The sequence below is a fragment of the Dama dama genome, chromosome 9 (assembly GCF_033118175.1).
Source record: "Dama dama isolate Ldn47 chromosome 9, ASM3311817v1, whole genome shotgun sequence".
Classification (NCBI taxonomy): Eukaryota; Metazoa; Chordata; class Mammalia; order Artiodactyla; family Cervidae; genus Dama; species Dama dama.
Window position 1 is genome coordinate 51,972,208 of NC_083689.1, and position 19,795 is coordinate 51,992,002.

General features: G+C 35.0%; 2 protein-coding genes across 14 annotated transcripts in view; one reads left to right on the forward strand and one right to left on the reverse strand.

The window, feature by feature from the left end:
- Positions 1-19,795, reverse strand: part of FAM13B (family with sequence similarity 13 member B) — a 100,608-nt gene that overhangs the window by 54,606 nt on the left and 26,207 nt on the right. For 9 of the 13 annotated variants that reach the window (XM_061151361.1, XM_061151371.1, XM_061151366.1 and 6 more), the window contains 8 exons: positions 17,039-17,205; positions 15,180-15,371; positions 14,540-14,752; positions 8,250-8,427; positions 7,804-7,945; positions 5,446-5,499; positions 2,987-3,082; positions 899-1,059 (listed from right to left, as the gene is read on the reverse strand). In XM_061151361.1, the coding sequence (XP_061007344.1) occupies positions 899-1,059; positions 2,987-3,082; positions 5,446-5,499; positions 7,804-7,945; positions 8,250-8,427; positions 14,540-14,752; positions 15,180-15,336 (1,001 nt within the window). In that variant the 5' untranslated portion in view covers positions 15,337-15,371; positions 17,039-17,205. Of the gene's footprint in view, positions 1-898; positions 1,060-2,986; positions 3,086-5,445; positions 5,500-7,803; positions 7,946-8,249; positions 8,428-14,539; positions 14,753-15,179; positions 15,372-17,038; positions 17,206-19,795 lie in introns of all 13 variants that reach the window. The other 4 variants (XM_061151372.1, XM_061151370.1, XM_061151368.1 and 1 more) reach the window with 3 other exon arrangements.
- On the forward strand, positions 8,726-9,277 carry LOC133062416 (large ribosomal subunit protein eL21-like). The gene has a single exon (XM_061151378.1). It carries the CDS (start codon positions 8,780-8,782, stop codon positions 9,260-9,262), a length of 483 nt encoding a protein of 160 aa, XP_061007361.1. The 5' UTR covers positions 8,726-8,779; the 3' UTR covers positions 9,263-9,277.

The following is a 19,795-nucleotide window of genomic DNA, read 5'->3' on the forward strand; positions in this document are numbered from 1 at the left end:
GGGCTACAGTCTATGGGATCATAAGAGTCAAACATGACCTAGCAACTAAACAAAACTATAAGTATACACTTTAAACTACTTTATAATTTTTCTAGATGACACTGAATAGTTCTTCCCTTAAATTACTAGTTATTTTTTAAATGATATTCTGTTGTCTGTTAAATTATTAACTGAATTAATAATTATTTATTTAATAATTATTTAATCAAATTATTATTTTTTCTACTTTTTTAATCACTATTTTATTGAACACAAATTTAATGAAAAATATCTAGTGGCCTAAACAAGTAACTGTCCCCCTAACTAGTAAACCATGGAGCTTTACAGAGAACTAGGACAGAATTTAGCAAACCTAGAGCTATGTATGGGGCGTTCTTGAGTTCTCTAGGCGTTCTTGAGTTCTCTAATGCTTCCTAAATAGTGTGTTCAATGGTCTACCTGTGTGCTATGACAGTGCCTCCAGCCTACCATCTTTAATAGCACTTTATACATGAAAGGATTAGAAAGCACCATCTTAAAGGATCACAGAGTCCTCTCCTTAAAGCCTAATTCAATCTAGTGCCTAGGAGCTGGAAATATAGTCAACTCAACCACTATATATTTCTCTAGCAATTCTACTTTCAAAGGTGCTGAAATTTTACCCAACCCAACTAATACACTAATAATACAAAAACCAATAAACTTTAAGAGAAAATAAACATAAGAGGTTATTTTTTTAGAAGGTGTTAATAGCTGAAAACTCCTTAACCAGTTTACTTCTTTAAAATTTTCTTATTGTTCTTTTTCACATACAAACTAATCTTTCATATATCATTATAATCTGTGTAATTTAGTGCTTGAGTGAATTTACATCTAGAATGAAGTGCTCAAAAACTAGTCCTTTCAAATGAAATACTACCTTGTTGATGCTGTAACACTATTTGGTTCCAGGATGTTTTCAGTCATCCTTAATTGTACCACCTCTGGCATGTCATCTGATTTTCCTGCACCCTCTTCTGATAGTTCTTCTATATGTTCCAGCTTTTCATCTTCCTCTTCTTCCTCAGAAAGTTCATTAACCTATATAAATAAGAGGAAACCAAGAAATAAAATTTAATGAAATTGTTAACTGATACCATCTAAAACATACTATTCTAAGAAAAATTTAAATACAACTCATTTTCCGCTCCATTTCCTAACACCAATTTCCCTTACAAAGTATCTGCCAACTTCTCCACCTTAGAGTAAAATTTCAAACCAAACATAATACTTTAAAGCAGAAGGTAATGATTATATTAGTATATCACTAGGAATATGAATAAGACTGCAAACTACGAAAAAGCATGCACACTATAGTTAATTAACATTTAAAAAGCTTCATTTCCTAATCAATCAGATTTGTAAATCTAAGAGCTACAACAAAGACTTCAATTGACCTCTCCAATTTCCAAGTGCACTGAACAAGTAATTTTAATACAGAATAAGTGTGGGGGAAAAAAAGGCACAGAAATTTTGCCTTAAGGTCTTAACTATGTTTTAGAAAATGACGGGTAACTTCTAAATGATTCAGACTCAACTCTTCATGCAGAAACTGGACCTTACAACAAGGAAGAACTCACTTATTTTTACCATGAAGCACAACTCAAGGTTATAATTCTCTTTCTGGCAGGGACTATAAAACATTTTCTATTATCAAATTGGCTACATAAGTAAATAATCATTCTAATTAAAAAGACACAAATATCTGAGAAGGAAAACCAACAAAATATTTTCAAATGAAAAACATTTATTAAGCTATCCCATAGAAGAAACTAGCCATAAAGTCATAACATTTTTTATAAACTAATACTAGTCACTAAAAACATTAAACAGTAAACATAAATAGTTATGTCCATTCTAGCCAAATGGGCTGACAATACCTAGAATACATTTACTGCTACATATAACACTGGTGGTTTTCCTGACAGGCAAATACAACAATTGCTACAAGACTCTCAGAAACAAAAACCTGAATCAGAGGAAAGGTAATTATACTTCGATACACTACCAACTCCTAATCAACAAGTACTGAAAATCATTGGCCTAAGTGGTAATTGGAGGAGGGCATGGCAACCCACTCCAGTATTCTTGCCTGGAGAATCCCTTGAACAAAGGAGCCTGGTGGGCTACAGTCCATGGGGTCGCAAAGAGTCAGACACGACTGAGCGACTCACACACACACACAGAAGTGATTAACTGAGAAGTCAGATTTATACACAAAGGTGAAAATTTCAAATGACAGGTCAGTTTTTAAACTGGATGAAATGGAAAGTTAACACTCTTTCTTTATCTATGTATTTAACAAATTACTTAAAATCAAGAATGTATTTAATTAATATCTACTTGATAATCCAAGGAAGAAAAAAACTGACAAGAAAATACTGTTCTCAGGTTTGAGTACAAGAGTAGAAGACTGCAAAATTAAAAAGTAAGGTAACTATTTAAACTGAGAATAGATAACTATTCAGTACACACATTTTTGGTTCAGAAGTACTGCAATTTTAATATGTTACATCACCGGTTTTAAAATCAGTTTGTCTACAGTCAATAGCTCTTTCCATTAAAACTTTACCCTCAATTATAATGAATATATATTTGATTCAATAAGCTTCACATAATTAATAGATATTTCCTAATATTTTCACCAGTAACCATCAACTAAGATAGGACACGAACACAATCTATTGCCTGTGGGTTTTTCTTCTCACTCCCCCACCCCTCACCCGAGGCCTTCTAGTGGAATTTCCTGCAGTAAGAATTCACCAAATTGGTTTGGGTAAGAGTAAAAATTAGATAAAAATGTTCCATCACCCCACAACTTAGCTTCAAAAGTTCTTCTTGATCCTCTTATTAACTTATCACCTTCTGCTTATCAATACTCTATTCTGTTCATAAGTTATTCTGAATCTGCCCTATACAGGCAACTGACTCAACTTATCACTTATGGAAAACCCTCAGCCATACTTACATCTCTTCCTTCTTTGACTGCTGTAATTCCCTTCTCTAGGACCTCGTGAAATGCCTGCTCTCCAGACTCCAGCTTGTGGAGAACGCTGCTACCTGCCTTCTCAAATGTATAAAGAAACATAATTATCACCTACATCTTCAAACCACTCTACTGGATTTGCAATCATTTAAGGATCCCATACAAAGAATCTGTTCTCTGACTCTGGGTCATTACTCAAACACTCCCTATTCAACATCTCCAATCAGATGAGACCTCTCATACTATTAAAAAAAAAAAAATCTACTACCTTGAAAAGGACCTAATGGCCAAATACTTGCATTAATGGGATGAAACTCTAAAAGTAGAGTGCTAAATAAGCTTTGCTTTCTTCAAGTATCAAAATCAGGGGGAAAATCCATGCACTGCCAGGACAGGTCAGGTCTGCCCACCTCTTTATGTATGTGGATAACAAATTAGCAGCATTTAAGTTATAACAACTTTAAAATGCAACCAAACGGTGCTGAGTTTGAGGAGATTTTACTTTCACTCAGTATCTGATCAATTCAGCTTCACAAGACAAATATGAAAGATATGAAATCTACCTAAAAAAGAAACTTCAGAAATCTGTACTATTACTTACAATCCAGTTATAATTCAAACTGTAAGAAAAGTAGACAAGATAATAGATTCTGGTGATTAGCAACATGAGCCAAGATAAATGATATACGTTGCTGTCTCTCAGGACTCACTACACTACCTGTTTATTGAGCATATTCTGTTCAATATGCTAATATCCTCTTTTCTATTCACAGTCAAATCTGTAGAATTCAACATTATTTCCAGGTGTTAATTGACCACAACTATTTAATGTAAAGCATAATATATTTTGAGTCAGTTTTTATAGTGCTTAAAAAATAGAAATATAAATGTAATATATGTGAGCTATGAATATATTTCAGTTTACATAAGAAAGCTGCAGGATAATAGAAATATCAGAGAATTACACAATGTAAAACATAATCAAGATACAACCTGCAGACTTTAGAAGAGTCAAGATATAAACATGAGATCAAACTGGCATCATCAGTTTCTTATAAGTCAAATCATCTCAGAAGAGTAGAAAATGAGTAACACAAATGTATGTATGTTGTTTCATTTTCAGCAGCCATTAACTTTATTTTAAAAAATTAACTGCTGAACTACAATGAAAAAAAAGGTGGCACACAGAATCCCCCAAAGATGAGAGTTCATATGGGTATCAAAAAGCATTAAACATTTAAGGCATATATATTTACTTGTTCTCTTCTTGACATTTTTTTTTCAGCAAAAATAATTTTGAACAGCTGTGTCAGTTCTTTATTTTAATCAAGTTTCTTAAGTCACATACTGTATAGTTAGAAACCTTCAAAAAAATATGCCAAAAGTTCCATGGAGCACTGTTTCAGGCTACAAATTCTACTGACTTATCTCACAAATACATATATAACATATATATATATATATATATATATATATGTATTCAGCCTCAGTTTATACATGGTAAATTATAATTTGACATCTGTTACTGTTTTCTTAACAGTTTCTGATACTCGAAAAGAGAGAGGAGAGGAAGAAAGGAAAGGAAGGAAGAAGAAAAAGAGGGAAGGAAGAAGAAAAAGAGGGAAGGAAAGTCAGACAATGGTAAAAATGGTTACATGAAGAAAATATAAAAAACTTAAGGAACCAACCTATGGCTAACTAATCAATGACAAATGAGATAAGACTGAACAATGGAGAAAAGGCAAACTCTCCAATAAGTGGTGTTGAGAAAACCAGACAGCTACATGTAAAAGAATGAAATTAGAACATTCTCTAACACCACATACAAAAATAAACTCAAAATGGATTAAAGACCTAAATATAAGACTGGATACTATAAAACTCTTAGAGGAAGGCATAGGCAGAACACTCTCTGACACATATTGTAGCAATATCTTTTTGGCTTCATTTCTGAGAGTAAAAAGAAAAATAAATGAGACCTAATTAAACTTACCATAAACAAAACAAAAAGACAACCTACAGAATGGGGGGAAAAATACTTACAACCAGTGCAAATCACAAGGGATTAATTTCCAAACTATACAAATAGCTCATACAGTACAAAAAAAAAAAAAAAATGGGCAGAAGATCTAAACAGACATTTCTCCAAAGAGGAAAAATAAAATAAAATAATTAAAAAAATTTTTAAATTAAAAAACAAAGAGGACATATGGATGGCCAAAAGGCACATGAAAAACTGTTCAACATCACTAATTATTAGAGAAATGCAAATCAAAACCACAATGAGGTATTAACCTCACGCCAGTCAGACTGGTCAGTATCAAAAAGTCTACAAAAAATAAATGCTGGAGAGGGTGTGGAGAAAAAGCAGCCCTCCTAAACTCTTGGTGGGAATGTAAATTGGTGCAGCCACTATGGAAAACAGTATGGAGGTTCCTTACAAAACTAAAAATAGAGTCACATATGATCCAGCAGTCCCACTCTTGGGCATGTATCTGAAAAAGACAAAAACTCTAATTTGAAAAAATACATGCACCCCAGTGTTCCCAGCAGCACTATTTAAAACAGCCAAAATATGGAAGCAATCTAAATGTTCACTGACAGATGAATGGATAAAGAAGATGTGATAGACACATATATATATACATGTGACTGATACATACACACACACACAATGAATATTACTCAGCCATTAAAAAGAATGAAATAATACCATTTGCAGCAAGATGGGTGGACTTAAAGATTATCACACTAAGTGAAGTAAGCCAGAAAGAGAAAGACAAATATCATGTGATATCGCTTATATGTGGAATCTTAAAAAAAATAGATATTTATAAAACAGATCCACAGACACAGAAAACAAACTTATGGTTACCAAAGGTAGGAGGTGGGGCAGGATACATTAGGAGTTTGGGACAATTGTGCACCACTACTATATAGCACAGGAAACTATATTCAATACTTCGTAATGATTTATAAGAGAAAAGAAAAGAACCTGAAAAAGGATAATGACATAATGGAATGTATAACATGTATAACTGAATCACTATGTTGTACATCCGAAACTAACACAACGTTGTAAATTAACTAAACTTCATTTAAAAACACAAAACAAACAAACCTAAGGAAAGTATAATTCCCAATTATTAAAAAGACTTATCTATAATAGTTCACAACGGTACAGAAATCCTTTTAAATAAAAGCCTGGCTACCTAGGAAATAAAACTCCTAACTCACATAATAAAAGCCAACACCTATAAGAATGGATGAAAATCTGTATGATAAACATTCAAGAGATGACATGCTGCGCTATAGTTTAAGAACAAATGAAGGGGAGTAATCCATTGTCCATCAATAAACAGCATAACCATAATAATTTATCATCTAAACTTGGGACACATTTGAAAGTGAAAAGGGGAGCTAGTAAAATAATAATAAATTTTTATTTATTATTTTATTATATTATTTTATTTTATTATATTTTTTATTATTTCTAACAATTACATTAGAAAGCAGATATAAACTATGACACCCCTGAGAAAACTGGGATGTGCTATCATCATTTCAAGTGGATACAGAGACTATGATTCAGATAAATTATATGTTTCATTCATACAACAGAGAACTTACACAGATATTTTTAAAAAAAAAGTCTACGCTCTTTACATTCCAAAAAAAGATCTCCAAGATACATTGTCAAATGATTAAAAAAGAACAATGTGCAGAATAGTATGTAAAGTATGCTACTTTCCTATTAAAAATACTAAGAAGAAATATTTACTTACATTTGCATAAAGAAATTCTGGAAAAACACATTAAAAAACCAATGAGAGGGAAAGGATGGGCACAGGTAAGAATGGGACATTTTACTATATATTTTACCTTACTTATTATTTTTTTTTTTTTTTACCTTACTTATTTTTAACCAGGTAAATTATTAGTTATTTTTAAAAAGGTAGCAGCTCCACCCCACACTCAAAATATAAATAACATTATAGGTTTTAATATAAAAGTTTGCTTGACAATCATTTCACTTAAGTATACAAGAAAAACTTCCAGACAGACCTAAAGCATGAATTCTAAACCTGAGAAGTCTGGATTAATGTGGCTTTACAGTCAATAACAATTACTCAGAATCAATATTCTCACTTCATAAAGAAGAAATGAATGAGGACCCTTTTATAGTCTCAACCATTAAGGCATAACAGTAACAATAAAATATTCTGTTGAGAAATGGGTTTTAACATTCAAGAGCCACAATATTTAAAACATCTGCAACCTAAACCATTACTCTCCTGATGCTTCCCTAATGGGAATTAATATGATAATGGTTACACTGCTGCACTGACTTGCTACTTCAATCAAAAAAACATTTTTAAAAGTCTGTGTCAACTTTATATACCACCTCTCCCTCTACCTTCTAATTCTCAACCTTTGCCTACATTCCTCTATGCTAGCAATTTCTTTGCAAAAACAAAAACACACTACTCTTACAAAATAAACAATGCTTAATTTAACAAAAGAAAAACACAAGAAAATCCACAAAAGCTCTAGCATATCTCTGGTTTCGATTCCTTTTCCATATTACCCAAAATGACAAGAAAGTTGTTCAGAAAAAAAATCACATTCATATACTACATGGAAATATCACCTATGATAATGTATAATAACCAAGAAAATTACTTCCAGTTTAGTACTTCAAAATTCCACATACGTTTGGGCCAAGCCCTGAAGAGCATATTCTTTACCAAGTGAAAAAAAAAACCTCCCCCCAAGTAGAATATTTAAAATATTCTCACCTGTTCAGTAATTGAACTCAAATCATTAGATGAAAAATCTTCCTCTTCATTCTCAAAAAACTCATAGTAATTTTCCAGAAGTCCAGCCATTATCCTGCTTACTATTTCTTGTTCTTTCAGATCTTCCACATCTGTGTAAATACTAAGAATGAAAGTCCAAATTGAATTCAGAGTCCTTATATCCATCACAGACAAAGTCTGAAAAAACCAATGAGTCACTTTATAGACCTGAGTGATTTATGCCACCATTCTGTGCCTCAGTTTTCCCATCTGTAAAGTCAACCTAATTTGTACCTTGTTCACAGAAATGCTGGGAGGATTAATCAGATCTACTATAAAAAATAATGGTTCATCAAGCAACCTATGACCCTTGGGAGACAGTATAATGATTCTATTTCACAAATATAATGTTTTTTAATCAAACAAAAATTTGTGAAAAAACTTACTGGAAGACATCTGGACCAAAGACAGCAGCCAAAGAGTTTGCTGACCAAATTTCTTCATGATGTGATGCTACATTGGCTAAAAATCTACACAGGAACTTTAACAAACTGTAATTAACAGGTGGAAGCTGTTGCAAGAGGAACCTCAACTTTCTTCCAAATTCATCTTCATTATTATAATCTATAAAACATAATGACAGGGTTTTTTCTTAATGAAGTAAAAGCAAAGCTCAGATATTTTGCCAGATTCACATTACCCCACCTACATCATCAGTTTACTATAACAATTCAAAACCTCTTCACTTCCTCCACTAGAGGCCAAATGCCTTAGGGCTTTGCATTTCACTTATTAAGTGGAAGAACTGGAGAAGGAATGCACCCCCTCAACTGTTGGAGGATGTTTTCTTCATCTATTATTCACTGGCTCCAATCCTAGAGCTTATTTTTTTTAATTCTCAACATTCTGAAAAGGCCCGCGTGTGGCTCCCGCTGCCTCCCGTCTCTCCCCCGGCCCCTCAGGCTAATTCGCCAAAATGACCAACACAAAGGGAAAGAGGAGGGGCACCCGCTACATGTTCTCTAGGCCTTTTAGAAAACATGGAGTTGTTCCTTTGGCCACATACATGCAAATCTACAAGAAGGGTGATATTGTAGATATCAAGGGAATGGGTACTGTTCAAAAAGGAATGCCCCACAAATGTTACCATGGCAAAACTGGGAGAGTCTACAATGTTACCCAGCATGCTGTTGGCATCATTGTAAACAAACAAGTTAAGGGCAAGATTCTTGCCAAGAGAATTAATGTGCGTATCGAGCATATTAAGCACTCTAAGAGCCGAGATAGCTTCCTAAAACGTGTGAAGGAAAATGATCAGAAAAAGAAGGAAGCCAAAGAGAAAGGGACTTGGGTTCAGCTGAAGTGCCAGCCTGCTCCACCCAGAGAAGCACACTTTGTGAGGACCAATGGAAAGGAACCTGAACTGCTGGAACCCATTCCCTATGAATTCATGGCCTGAAGGGTGTAAAAATAAAGACCTGGACTGTACAAATGTTTCTCTTAATTGAGTAGAGGAGTTGTGTCCAAATTCAGTGGGTGATGTCTTTTCAAATTTAGTGTTTTTTCTTCCTTAAAGATGTAAGATAGTTTGTTGTTCAGTATGCTCCATTTTTAAATAAATTGACAGATATTATTTAAAAATAATAATAATAATAATAATTCTCAACATACTGTCTTTTGCATGACTGTACATGTGTTTCCAAATTAGTGCCAACTCTAAGAAGTCAAAATGTACTCGTCAATACCAGTCAACACCAACCACTAGTAAGCAAAAATGAGAAGCAATTTAACCAGCTAACAGTATCAGAATGAAAGAAAAGACAAGGAAGAAACAGTAAAAAACAGACTTTCTTCTTTTAACATTCTGAAAAGGACAATTAAATTCAGCAGTATCAACAGAACTATCAATACATTAAGATATGCATTCCAGGACTTCCCTGGCAATCCAGTGGTTAAGGCTCTAGGCTTCCAATGCAGGGGGTTCGATCTCTGGTCAGGGAACTAAGATCCTACATACTGCATGATGGAGCAAAAAAAAAAAAAAAACCCGAATTCCTCTTCTTGGTTTACCAAGTGAATTTTCAACTACCAGAAGACAGGTTCTGTGTTCAGGTCAATGAGTTTTCATTAACAGAAATTAGGTCTGTATCAACCCACTGACTGGTGAGGGTCCCAAAGAGGAGAAGCAATTTCTCAGAGGTACCTCAAAATGAAGTAGTTAATTGCTCTAACAGGGAAAATTAATCCAATTATCTTTCATTCTGTATTTTTCTTGAGGTTCTTAAAATTAATTTAAAAATAATTATTGGGGAAAAATTATTGGTAAAATGTTCTGACCATTATATTGGTCATCTCTACAAAATAATGCAACTCTAAGAAGTTAACAGAAACGGCTATGGTCACATGAGTTTTACTTAAAATTTAAAATGCAACCAATAACAATTCTTCTACATTTCATAATATTATCAACTGCCCAGGTACTCTGTCTTTATAATTGGTTGGGACAGTCCCTGAATGAATGTTTTTTTGAATTTCTGTTGACTATGAAAGTGTGAAAGTGTTAGTCTGTTAGTCGCTCAGTTGTGTCTAACTCTGCGACTCCATAGACTGCAGCCTGCCAGGCTCCTCTGTCCATGGAATTCTCCAGGCAAGAATACCACAGTGGGCAGCCATTCCCTTCTCCAAAGGATCTTCCTGACCCAGGAATCAAACCCACATCTCCCACACTGAAGGCAGATTCTTTACCGTCTGAGCCACCGAAATTTTTAACAACCTAAATGTAGCAGAAAAGGATTTAAGAAAAACCATGTATGTCAACTCAAAAATATATGCCTCAATTAATATTATCAATATGATTACATCAACATTGACAAATTCTACATAACATTCTCTTTAGCTATGTAACATACTCTTGTTATTTATTTTATCATTTAACTCTCCTTAAGCCCCTTCAGAATTTTAGCTCTAAGACAGTTTTGTTCACTTCTGCATTCTCGGAATCTAAAACAGTGCCTGGCACACAGTAGGGGGTTCAATAAAAATTAGTTGAAGCTGAAAATAACAGAAATAACACAAAATAACTGAAAATAACATAATAACTGAAAAAAGATGTTGCACTACTAAAACATTTGACTTGACGGGGGTCTTAAGATTGTGGGCTACACTGGTTTTGCCTGAAATACTGTTTAACATACTGCTTTACTTTTATTAGTGAACATTTCTAGTATTCAAAAAAGTATTCAAAAACATTTACCTCTACCAGGTTGCTTCTAAAGTTTTCAAATAAGCAGAGCAGCATGTGTGTGTGTGTGTGTGTGTATTAAAAACATATCTGCTTAAACTTTTTTTCCTTTTGAGCCTACTTCCTAGTTAAATGTGTGTGTGTGTGTGTGTGTGTGTCAAAAACATATCTGCTTAAACAGTTTTTTTCCTTTTAAGCCGCCTGCTGCTGCTGCTAAGTCGCTTCAGTTGTGTCCGACTCTGTGAGACCCCACAGACGGCAGCCCACTAGGCCCCGCCATCCCTGGGATTCTCCAGGCAAGAACACTGGAGTGGGTTGCCATTTCCTTCTCCAATGCATGAAAGTGAAAAGTGAAAGTGAAGTCACTCAGTCGTGTTCGACTCTTAGCGACCCCATGGACTGCAGCCTACCAGGCTCCTCCGTCCATGGGATTTTCCAGGCAAGAGTACCAGAGTGGGTTGCCATTTTAAGCTCACAACCTAGTTAAATCATAACCAGGAAAAATATATGTACATATCAAAGAAGATTCCCCTGACTAGAAAATCTTTTAAGCATTCTAACAGTTTTTTTTAATGTAACAACAAATTCACAGAACTGTGAATTGTGTTTTCCACCAAAATATGATGTATAAACAACTGGACAAACTATCAAGAGTTAAACCAATGGTTGATAATACTGACAATGAATGGAATGACTGTCATAACCTGGGGGAAAGGGCTACCAGTGGATCTAGTAGACAGAGACCAGGGATTCTACTGAATATCTTAAAATTCAAGGATAGCCCCTATACTAAAGAATTACCTAGCCCAAAATATCAGGAGTACCAAGGTTGTGAAATACTGGTCTAAATTAAAGATCAAACCACATCACACCACACCACACCACACCACACCACATTGCAATGTCCTGCTGCCACAGAAAATGAAAACTACTCTTCAAAAAACAACAACAAAAAAAAAAAAACCACTAACTCAAATTCAACTGGAAAGATGCTCCCTCCATGATCTTAAAAGCACTAATTTCATCTATTTGTGAACATCAATTAAAATATTAATGTAAGAGTTACTTACAATAAATGGAAAGAATTCTGTCCAGAGACCCAGACACCTTTCCAAATGAATGATTAAAGGATGAACGAATAGATTTTATTACAACAGAAATACAAGTACCACCTCGAGTACCGCCACACCTATCTGCATAGCTATTAAAGAAATGGGTGTCTTACATGGGTGTGTGTGCATGCATGTGTGTGTGTATACGGGTGTGTGTGCTAATGATTATGTACATGGGCAATGGAGAAGAATGGTGGTTTTCTCAAAACAGGCCAAAAGCATTTCTGCATGTCTTAAATTCCTTCATAAGTGAATACTGACATAGAATAATTAGTAAGATATATACTGTAACTCCATAAGTAACACAGTGTATGATACTGTCATACTTTTAAATGAGTAACAGTGAAAACGACAACCTCAATGACAAAACAGCTTCTGACTGGTAGCATTAACGAGAGGCAGTAACTTTATTATCACTAAATCTTATTCCACTTATTCATTTATAAATTTTCAGTCAAAACTGAAAGATTATCAGATTCTTAGAACTTTAAAAGACCTGTCGACAATTCTATAACACAAGGAAAATGGAATCCTATCATTATAAAAACAAAATAAGTGGCTCTGAAGACATAAAAAGAGCTCAAAAACTCTTAACACATCAGTTTCATTATATATATTTAACGGGTGCAAAAATGCTTATTAGGTGACTCAATATAAACATCTGAAAATATTCCTACTTCTAAGAAAAGAAATTTGAAAGAGATTCAGAAATTCAAAACAAAAATAATATTTCTTGGGACAAGAAAAGAAAGTTACACTTTGAAAAAAGGCGATGATATTGATACTTTATTCTGAAACTTGTTCTTTGATCCAGGTGGCACAATAAAGAAACAAAACTAAAAAAAAAAAAGAAAGAAAGAAAGAAAACTGAATCAGTCTAACCATTCCTGAATAAATCAAGTATAAAATGAGCTCTATCATCTAGCTGTATAGAGAAAAACATACATAAGAGGATCATAAAGTATCTTTGTATTGACTTTTAACACATAAATAAGAGGCATCTATTAACTTAGGCTTGCTTTTAAATTTAAAAAAGAAAGAAAAAATAAAATGGAAAAATATTCTCAAAAGAAAATCCTCCTCTTCTAACCATACACAACTTAAGGACATATACGAACAAAATGTCCAGCTCTCACAGCGATAGGGATTAAGGAAGCAGTTATAATTTCTTACTATCACTGAATTTCTCTAGAAGTTCCATTTCAAAAAATTAAAGAGATTCCACAATACAAAGAAAAGCCAGAAAAAATAGTTTAAAAATCCAAAGAAATGTATAATACATTTGATCCCTGAACAATACAGTGGTTGGGGTGCCAACCCTCCACACCATTGAAAAGTCGTGTATGATATTACAGCAGGTCCACGAAGTCCACGGTTCTGCATGTGTCGATTCAACCAACTGTAGATCATGCAGTACCACAGTACAAATTTATTGAAAAAATATGTAAGTTCAAACCCATTTTGTTCCAGAGTCAACTGTATTACATGTCAACTTCATAAATTTTCCTATGTAATGAAACATGTCACACTATTATATACACATGAATACCATCTGGCTCAAGACACAGAAGCATCTCCTCGCTTCTTTGTTCTTTTACCTTTCTGCATACCTCTACTTTTATTTTTCTTGTCCATCCCAGCTAAGCCCTACTTTTAGTCGCCCCAAAAAAACTAACCCAACAGAGACAAATCAATTTCTTTATTTGGTTTGCAATCTGATGTCCAATTTGATATTTTATCATGGGGTAGCGAAGGAAATGGCAACCCACTCCAGTGTTCTTGCCTGGAGAATCCCAGGGACAGCGGAGTCTGGTGGGCTTACGTCTATGGGGTCGCACAGAGTCTGACACGACTGAAGCAACTTAGCAGTAGCAGCAGCAAAGAATCAGACACAACTCAGCAACTTTCACTTTCCTTCAGGCAGGTGTCCAAGAACAAGTTTTAGGTATAGTCCAAACTTAGAATCAAAGCTGTCTTCTGGTTTTTGCTAGAATATTCAATCAAACCAAGGATAAACATAGTAACATCACCACTAACCAACACCTCTGGCTATTATGGGACATTCTGCCATACATCTTTTTGTTGTTGTTGTTCCTTCTTTTCTTTCTCTTTGTTCTTGTCTCCTGCTTTTCCTCCTTCTCATCCTATATCTTAGGCTCACTAAGACCAATCATAAAAAGTAAAGAGCACTACAGGAATCTAAGAGGTTGCCATTCCTTTAACTAGACAATATAGCCCCAAAGAGCATATGTATTCAAATGGGAATTCAAGAAATTATTCTCAGAATTACTATAATTACTGCTTACATGTCAAGATTTCCAAAAGATAAAGATTTTAAAATTAAATGTTAAGTGACTGATTGGTAAGATTCAGATTATGTTACCTTGAGAAAGTTGCATCAAGTGAATATGCAGACTGCCAGGGATAACAGGTTCAGGAAGTTCTTGAAGGAAAAACCTAAGAAGACTAATAGCTGAGGGAACATCTGCTTCCTTAACCAAATCCACCTCTTCTCCACTGTCGTATCTCTGCCGAAGCCACTCCACTGTCTCAGCATTCCCATTGACTTGAAAAAGTCCTTGTTGCTCCAGACCTCCTACATTAATTCAAGGCAAAAATTAAATAAGTTCCAACTACCATATATATTCATTCTCCAGTGAACTTAAAATATTCATACTTTCAGAAAGCCATTCTTGTCTCCCCTGATTGGGCTGAACACCTTCAAATCACACATCTAAAAACACACACTGTCTCTGTCTTGAGGGATATTCTACTTTATCCCACCCTCTTATATTCGTTAAAAATATTCTTATCATCCCTCCCACTAAAATAGGCTCTAAACCAGGCATATCTGAATATATAACTTTAAGTGAAAGACACACTGAAAAAAAAAGAATTTCCATCAGTTTTCCTCACAATATTTTGGACATTGAGTACTGAGGAAAAAAATAACCCAAGGTCAAAAAGGAGTAAGTTATGTCTATTAAAACAAAGGCTAGCCCTCAAAGTAAGGAAATATATACCATGTTCCTCAATATAGTCCACTACATGGCGGACTATGAACGGAACCTCATTGTCTGGATGTCCTCCCTGCTGCAGCTCATCAAGTGGAATTCCAAATATTTTGTTAGCAAGAACGGAGTTGCAGTTACTCAAGGAAGGGGAGGAGCTCTTCCTCATATCTTTTTTGCAGCCAGAAATCAAAGCTGTCTTTTCTGCCAAATGAAAGGAAAAAAAAAAAGGACTATAATGATTAACTGGTGGCAATATGACTAAATACATTAAAGAAGAAGGCTTTACACCTGAATGTGTTCTTATCTATTAAATATGTTCCAGTTACCAGGCCCATAGTGTGTTCTACAATTAAAGCTCAATACAATCATCTAAGCATTTTCTCTACTATGTGAAGTCAGTTCTGAATGCTTCCTTTAGTGAAAGTTGCTCGGTCATGTCCGATTCTTTGCAATTCCATGGACTATACAATCCATGGAATTCTCCAGGCCAGAATACTAGGGTGGGTAGCCTTTCCCTTCTCCAGGGGATCCTCCCAACCCAGGGATCGAACCCAGGTCTCCCACATTGCAGGCAGATTCTTTACCAGCTGGGTCACCAGGGTAGCCCAAGAAAACTGGCATGGGTAGCCTATTCCTTCTCCGGCAGATCCTCCCAACCTAGGAATCAAACTGGGGTCTCATGCACTGCAAGCAGATTCTTTACCAGCTGAGCCACCAGGGAAGCCAATACTAATGCCATGCCAAGACTGCATGTTTATCAAACAATGGCAAAACTGATCACTCAACTTCGCCAAGGATATTACTGTCTCAAAGACAAACTAAGGGGCAAATTTTGCTCCAATAAGACCTTACTGACCAAGCTTAATAATGACACAAGTAAAAGGTCAAACCTAATCATTTCTGGACTCTGGTATCTAACCACTCAATTCATAAGCACCCTAACAGGAGAGAATCTTTTTTTTTAAATGATAGGCTAATAAGAACAAGATTAACCAGTTCTTATTTCTACATGACAGAGCAGCCATAATGTTTTTATAAACAAAGGAAATGCTTCAGCTCTAGGCATCTACCTTTAATGAGAATATTCTTTTATCAACCCTGCTGCTTCGTAATTATTCAAAAGGAAACTTCCACAGTCCAGTTCAGAAGAAATAAATTATTCATCTTAACTCTGTAGGACTTGTGATTAATAAAGAATCAGTGGGCAAAAACAATGTTTCCAATTTCTGAATCATCAAAGAACAAATAATCTCAAAAAATATTCATTTTCTAAAATAATCATTTATGGGAACTCCCTGGTGGTCCAATAGTTACGACTCTGTGCTTTCACTGCTGAGGGCGTGGTTTCAATCCCTGGTCTGGAAACTAATATCCCACAACCCATGTAGCATGGCCAAAGAAATAAAAAATAAAAACAAAATAAAAATGTATTACTTTATATGGATAAAGGAAAGAAAAACTTTTCAAAAGTTGATAATGAACAAAAAGACACCAACTGAGATTTTTTCAACACCCCAGAGACACAATTCCTTTCACCTACAAGAGAAAGAGCAAAACAAAAAAAAGCTCAATATTCTAAAAGTTTACACAAATAAATGTATACGTACCTGTATATGTCCATACGTATAAAAGGTAAACACACTGGAGAACAAATGAAACTTATATAAATGGTAAAAATTAACTTAGGGACAGCAAAATGCCATAAATGTAAACAGTTTCAGACAAGCAAAACCCATTCTTTAACACATCTAATGTCAGTTAATAACTATAAAACCTGAAGTTAACAATTCAATAGCAGTCACAGGAAATTAATTCTAAAATCTCTGTGGATATATAAGCATGGAATAATTACCATTGTGAAAACTTACCTTTGAGTACTTAAACACCTAAGTTTAAAAAATGGTTTCTGCACCAGCTACCCTCACTGAGCAAGCATTCTTTTGTCATTTATGGCTGTTTGAGATTATGGCAGAAGATCAGCCTATAGTTCCTCATTGAAGAAACGCAGAACTCGATCAGTACTTCAGCAGTTAATCTAGAAGAAAAAAAAATTCTTTTTTAATTTCCTATAACATTTTTAACTGTGAGAAGAGACAAGAAACATCAGTCAATCTATTCAAGAAGGCGACTAAAAGAAAAAGCATTCTTCTGCCTAAAAAAAAATCTGTCTGAGAGGGATTTCCCTGGTGGTCCAATGGCTAAGACTGCAAGCTCCCAATGCAGGGGGCCTGGATTCAGTCTCTGGTCAGGGAATTAGAACTAAGACCCAATGCAGCCACATAGATAAATTTTTTTTTTTTTAATCTGTCTGAGAACAAGAGGCAAAAATCTTACACAAAGTTTCAAATTACGACGGCTAACCTGGGTATGATTCTGCTAAAGATAAACAAACGTATTGCACAGGACAATCTTTGACGGCACACATCTTCAGGGATTACACCATTCTCATAATACATTTTTCCTCATTGGACCCATCATTTGTGCACACACCCACACACACATCCCACCCAGTTCTATTCCATCCTTACTCATATACTCAGAATTAAACATGGAAGCACTTTTAGATCAGAGTGAAAGACATGAGTTTAAGCTTGGTACCACACTTACATACTTCATATACAAGAAACATTTTGTTATCCAGAATACAGCAATACGAGCTTTCTAATTTGAACAGGCAATAGCGCATGTTGGAAAAGAGGAGTTTTCCAACTGGAACTAGAAAGTGCATATGTAACGTGTATACACAGCACTAGAAAGGTGCTTATTCAAGTATCAGCTCTGTAGACGTGATCCTGAACAGCTTCCATGTCGCTAAGCCTAGGTTTCCTTATATAAAAAATACCTACACACGTTACATTTTACTGAGAAAATCCACACATGCATTAGAAAGAAAATCAATTTCTTTCTCTTCTTTACATACCGTTAAAAGGCCAGCAAAAGAGGCTGTGGAGAGAGAAAAGGGCAGGGAAAACCTGTTTGGCAATGTATTTAATATTTGGTCTCATCATCTTCTGTAAATTCTGATAATCTATGTAAAATCTTCTAATAAGCTCAGTACACTGCAGGTCCCTGCTCAAGAGGGTTCAGGTAAGCAGAAGAGTATTATCATACAGTGTGGTTTTCAAAAACATGTTAATAGGAGAAGGAAATGGCAACCCACTCCAGTATTCTTGCCTGGGAAATCTCACGGACAGAGGAGCCTGGTGGGCTATAGTCCATGGGATCGAAAAGAGTCAGATATGACTGAGTGCTCATGCACGCACACATACACACACATACATGTATACACATACATACATACACACACACACACACGGCTTAGCTAAATCTAAACCGAAGTCCTACAGGCAACTCAAAGAACTTTGTGAGGATTCCCTTCCAAAAACACCACACCCACTAAAAAGAAAAAAAAAAAAAGTGTTAATAGTAACATATACCTCCAGGAGAAACATTAAAAACAGAGGGGAAAGAAAACCACGTTCCCACGACAAATGTTTAGTAGATGATTACTTCCAAAATATCCTGAAATGCCTGCTAAAGCACGTAGTCTCTAACATGAAAAACAATTTCAAAGTTATATAAGATCTTTTAGAGAGGTTAACTTCAGGGACAAGATGTTTAATAACCAACCCTCCTCCATAGTGATTTCATAAAACTACAACGAGCAATGAAATCGAGTATATTTTGTATAACCACACTCGCCAAACCATGGTGCTAGATGCAACACATATATTTTACAAACTGCAACCCACTAAACAAAACATTTCACCTTGAGACAGTTCATTTACCCCTATTTTATTCAAAGTATTCATGTAAAAACTGGTTGCCCCTAGAGAAAATCTATTAGTAAATAACCTGGTTAATTCTGAGTAACTCTCAACAAGTTTTCATGGCCACAGTCAATTATTTTATAACATACATGATTTCAAACTTTTAAATCAGAAGAAAAGTAATAAAGACAAAGGGAAATAAAATCACCTGTGACTAAGTCCCCTCCTCTATTCTCCTTACTGATATCCTCAATACTCAAACCTAACCTGAATTCCCTACACAAAATTCCTCAATTGTTTTCCAATGCCTAGAGCCCTGGGCTCCAAATTTTTCAATCAGCAAAAAGATTATAACCATACCTCTCATACACGTATGTGTATATCTAAGGTAAAATATTGAATACCCTAAGATATTATAAACATAATAAACACATACTATAATAACATTTTTAAAAGTAATTCTCTGGCAGTTTAGTGGTCAGGGCTCTGCACTTCCACCCAAGAGGCACTAGTTTGATTCCTGATCCGGGAACTAAAATTCTACTTGCAGCACAACTCAGCAAAAGAAAAAAAAATTTAAAAATAAACAGAAATGTAAACTGTATTCCTCCACCTCCACACACATTTTAACAGATCACCCTGCCCACTCAAAGTGCCAGCACCTCACTTTTGAGACCAGTGACCTACAGCACTGGTTTCCTAACTTCATCTGGGGGTGGGGTGGGGTTTGTTCAATATAGAGATATTCAGCCACAACCCCAGTCTAGCATCCATGAGAACCTGGCCTGGGACTCTGTATGTTTAATCAGCTCTTCGAGTGATTGTAATACATACAAAGTTTTATGAACCGTATGT